The following is a 5,104-nucleotide window of genomic DNA, read 5'->3' as shown; positions in this document are numbered from 1 at the left end:
CTAGCCAGAACATACCTCTGGTCAACCTGAATGAGCCTATTAAAGAATTAGTTAAAAATACTGAGTGGTTAGGTCTGTAGAGGCTTTGGAAAATGGCTTGTTTTGTCTAAAACAGGCCAAAAATAACCAAAATAGCACAAAATGACCATTTTCTGGAGGCTCTACAAGCATATCTGCTCAGTATTTTTGACTGATTCTTTGATAGGCTCATTCAGGTTGACCAGAGGTATGTTCTGGCTACCTCCCCAGTTAGCGCATATTTTTTTTTTTCAGATGCCAAAATGGTCTCCAGAATAAAAACCTTCTCAAGGCTCCAGCTTTCACTGAAATTAGTCCATACCAAGGGAAGTGTAACACAACTACATAATGTAAAAGAATACACAAATACATTTGAGGTACAATAGATTCTTAGAAAGAACCAGAAAAATGAACCAACCTTCATTCTTTTTGCACTCAACTGTAATATAATTTGGTTTATTGACTTCAAATTTATTCTGAGTATTAAGTTGGTTATTAAGTCACATGACTTTAGCTGATCAGGACATGTACTGGTAAATTTACATGAGTTCAGAGGATTCCAGTGTAATTCCACTGGATTCCTCTGGAATTCCTGCAGATTCCTGTGGATTCCACTGGAATTCCTGTGGAATGACTGGATTCCTGCAGGAATAGGTGGGGCACTGTAAAGTACTGCCTAGTTGCCTGATACTCATCCATGAAAGTGTTGTGCCCATCTTTGTCATACATGTTGACATCCATGTCGTAGTCATTGTGATTGCGAACGTCGGCGTCATTCCATGGAATGACACCTCTCGGATGAGAGCCACTCAGACGGTTTGACCCAGCATCATCATGAGTATGCCGCTGCTGGGACATCCCATGGGAATTGAGTTCTTTGTCCAACCTGCACTCATTTCCTGAGCCCTGGGTCATGCTACAGGGATGCCGCCCTTCTTGACTCTCCCAACCGCCATCTCTGGGTCCACCTCGGTTATTGTGCACTGGCCATGAACCCAAATCAGCCTCTTGGCCTGGCATCTCCTGGTGACAGACATGTTTGGCAGGAGGAGAGTGAATGGGGGAGATAACAGGAGTGCGAGAGTTGCTGGCCTGTCATCAGAAGATGGTGGTTTTTCGACCTGGACACCAGCTCCAGAAGGCTTGGTGTCCTCACGTAACTTGCGCTTCTGCCTGCCAACTTGTGTGGAGGTTGTCACCATCTTCTTCTTTTTAACTACCTTCAAGGTGTTGACCTCAATCATCTGGCTATGAGCTCTGGCACAGAGTAGTGGAGGGCAGTCAGCACCTCCATCGTTTTGTTGAGCCGCATTCTCAACCTCCAGCAAGCAGTTTCTGACATGGGCGAGGACGACAAGCACCCCTGATTCGGATTTGCCAGTAATGATGGGTATGTCCAGCCAATCCTCACTCCCCTCTGCCAAGTCCATGTAATCTAAAGCCCAATCAATTAGAACATGCATCGTGAACCTCACCAGTCAAACTTATCATCAGACCAGGAGACAATCTGAGGAGCAAGCTCCTTCGTCTCATCCTTGCTAATCATGTATGTGAATATCATATTAATCCCATTTGAACTGATGTTGGTTATTGACCATCCCTTTGCTCTGGGGATGGGTTCATTGCAAGGCCAACATTTGAGAATCATTCAAGTGTCATGGCAGTGGGTGAAGAAGTTGGCCCACAAAGCTGACACCGAAGCTATTGCAGGACCTGCACAATCTGCTGCAAACCGATCAGCAGGTAGCTCACCCCAACAAAACAAATAAAACATACCAATCTGAAATTTCATTAGGTAAGGTACACATCTCTGTGAACGATCTCAAGAAGATTCCATGGGTTGAGACCCTTCTGTGGTTTGGCAATTCCAAGAAGACGCAGGGACAGCACTCATTGGCTGAGTTAAATCAGGGTTGGAAGAGCTTGCCACACCTTTTGAAGACTTGGATTTTTTGGCCAGACTTTTTGAAACCTTTGTGTGGTCCCTGGGTTCCATGGGGGGCAGCTGCAGCACTGTGCTTGAGCCTTCTATGTTTGCATCCAAGTTCACCACATCAACACCAAGCAATTGTGAGATGTCCACGGTTTCTGGTACAATAAAATTAGAGGCCATCCCCCTACATAGTTGAAGGTTAATATACCTTCTGAATTGATAATACTTATATCACTAACCAAAGGAGTGTTGTCAAATGATGAAGTAACTTCTTGATGTCTGCTTGACTGTGCTCAATGATGCATTGCAGCAAAGGATTGCCTGTGATGACGGTAGCAGCCTGGTTGGCCACAGGATCACAAGGAATGATTACCCCGATCATGTCCAAGTCCACCCTTCCCAACACCATTGCCTATGAAATCAGAATATCAGACAAAGTCGCTGCAGATAAACTGTCCAAACTCACCAAGTCTTGAACTTGCTTCAGAGCCGACTTCGCCATCTTGAACTCCTGCTGCTCAACCTCTGATTTGGACCCTGCCAACTCTACAAGCATATTCTGCCAATAGTCCTCCAGCTTGCCCTCTGAAAGGTTCTCCATAAGAATCTTGTACATCTCCAAGACCTGGGTAGGCCATGAGTGACTGGCAGCTGAGACTAAGTAATCAATGAAGCCTGATAACTGGGACAAAAGAAAAAAGACGTACTTTGTTTGGGATTGTAACTCTGGTGACACAAGTACATTTGCCATATGTCCCACCAGGACGGCTCACGAGAAAGGGAGATATTGAAGCCCCCTTTGCATAGGACAGACTCGGGTGTACGGCCCATGTTCTTGCAGTATTCCATGATGGTGTCTGCAAGCTCCTTGACTTGATCCATTTCACGAACTGAGAAAGGGCCATGCTTAGCCTTTGGCACAGGATTTGAACATTTCTTTCCCAGTGCCTTTGCACTAGTAACAGGGCATGCATGAGGACTTTGGCTTGCACCCTCCACACCTGATCCCTCATTGTCTTCTGAAGGCATCTGTGGAGGTGGCTTACTCTTCACCAGACTATGTAAAGTCTGCGTGAACTCCTCTCCTTTGTTGCATGTCTCGTTATTTTCTCCTGAAGGTCTTGGTGCAGGTCGTTTGCCCTTCACCAAACGATGCCGAACGTGACTGTTTGTCTCTGGTGAAAGGTTCTTCAATGGGTTTTTCCCCTTGCTTCGACGACGCTGATCATGCTCATTTACTTCCTGCATTATCATCTCGTTGTCGGCCTCCTCCTCCTCAGTATCCATTACGTCATGGCCAAGTCCCTGATTCTTTCGAGCATGGTCAAGCTGAAGCTTTTCAGCCTTCCTGGACTGGCTGTAGTCACTTGGTGTCAATGAAGACTCCATATAACCGTGACCTCTATCCTCCGGCTGCAAGTTGCCCTCCACATCAGGTTTGTCGTCCAGTATGCACTGCACCTGAGGGCATTGTTTGGCATGGATGATGTGGGCAGGCTGGCCTCTGTGTCGGGTTGACTCTGCCTCCTGGCAGTGTTCTGCTTCTTGACCTGCCTCAGCTTCGTGCTCTGGCTTAGTTTCATTGCCTGACTCTACTTCCTCTCTGTTGCCTGGCTCTGCTCCGATGATACGGATGAAACCATTTCACCCGTATAAAATTCGATTTCAACGATTTTACCGATAAAGGTCGTCTCTAATAAATACACTACATACAATTGCAATGATACAAAGAGTCGATGCGCATACCCGGCACAGTTGACTAAAAATGCAAATGCGTGGAATCTGAAAATAGGACAAAGGCTTTGGAACTGGCAGCAGTACGCGTCGTGACATTATACTTGGATCCCATCTAAGATTCACCTACCATGAAATAGAGCACGGAGAGGTTCTAGAGTAAACACCCAACGCAGGGAGAAGAATTGCATTACTACTCAAGGGTTTAGAAACACATAATGGATTTATTGTGAAAACTCGTGCTTATACAAGAAATACAGAAAAGACGACATAGACGCCTAAATGGCATGTCTGAAACATGGAAAGACTAAACTACACCTAGGTAGTAGACGTATGAAGACTTAGCGTGGCTCACGGCCATTCAGAAAGTCATGTACGGCAGTTCCCGCGTACGCATCAAAGACTGATGCGTCTGAATGTCACAAGTACAAACATGAGAAAAAGACACATTCTATTATATGAAATATAATAAGAACCCCCTGACAATTAAGAAAGACATTTGAAAACACCTTCGGAGTGTCTCCCGACCTCCGTAATGAAAAGACGAGCCAAGACAAGGCATTTTAATTAAAAACTCGGAAGCGACGGAAGGCCGAAGACTATTGGTAAACGCGTATGCATGCGCATCAACGCATCAGGAAACGTTAATCATTTTGTGATGTCATCTGTCAAACCGGTAAACCGGGCCATAGAAAGAAACACGCGAGATCATGCCAAGCTAAGAATAGCTATGTCGGCTAACTCCGTGTACGCATCAAACACTGATGCATTTGAAAATGAAAGACGCGACACTACAAAATCTGTAGTGTTCACAGAGATAGACTACAAAATATACCACTCGTTCATTAAATTTCATATTTGTAATTCGGACCGAAGTATCCCGCTTTAAAACACATGTAAAACGTAGATAGGGGTTCCTGGAGTATATAAGGAGCGCGCTGGCAGGTCAAAAAGGAAGCAATCGTCCCCCGTTGACCAGCTAGTTGCACTCCAAGTAGAGACTTAGGAGGTGGACAGTTGTAATCAATTAAAGGAGATTTCTTCGTGGTCAAGAAAAGTACAGTGTGAACGAAGCCAGCGTGCTTGGGAGTCAACTTGCTTGGAGACTTTTGAATAAGAGGTTTTAAGGACACAGTATCATTTTAGACGAGACAGCGTACTCGTACCCTTGGTTTTGGAGCATAGTGACATAATAAAAACTCACGGGAGTCATAAAAGTCAATTAAAGTCGTGTTTTGTGTTAATAAAAGAAACTGTGATCAAAGAACTTTGCATTTAAGAGACCAAGTTCCCAGAAAGATATACTTTGTTCTATTGAACTATTATAAACCACACCTTATAATAAAAACCCAATTTTGAACGAAAACTCTTGAGACTTGAACCTAAGAAGACAAAAGTGGTATTTCTTAATACCAAAGG

At 44.6% G+C, this 5,104-nt stretch overlaps 1 protein-coding gene across 1 annotated transcript; it reads right to left on the bottom strand.

Annotated features, from left to right (window-relative positions):
- Window positions 1-567: 567 nt before the first annotated feature.
- Window positions 568-3,876, bottom strand: LACBIDRAFT_335810 (uncharacterized protein; the record flags this gene model as incomplete). Its single annotated transcript, XM_001890704.1, has 8 exons — window positions 568-904; window positions 1,054-1,488; window positions 1,795-1,798; window positions 1,951-2,135; window positions 2,191-2,363; window positions 2,418-2,608; window positions 2,659-3,567; window positions 3,816-3,876. 8 exons carry the CDS (start codon window positions 3,874-3,876, stop codon window positions 568-570), a joined length of 2,295 nt encoding a protein of 764 aa, XP_001890739.1.
- Between the last annotated feature and the right edge of the window lie 1,228 nt (window positions 3,877-5,104).

The sequence above is a fragment of the Laccaria bicolor genome, genomic scaffold (genome assembly GCF_000143565.1).
Source record: "Laccaria bicolor S238N-H82 LACBIscaffold_154 genomic scaffold, whole genome shotgun sequence".
Taxonomy (NCBI): Eukaryota; Fungi; Basidiomycota; class Agaricomycetes; order Agaricales; family Hydnangiaceae; genus Laccaria; species Laccaria bicolor.
The sequence above is the reverse complement of the archived record's forward strand: the minus strand, read 5'-3'. Positions and strand labels throughout refer to the sequence as shown.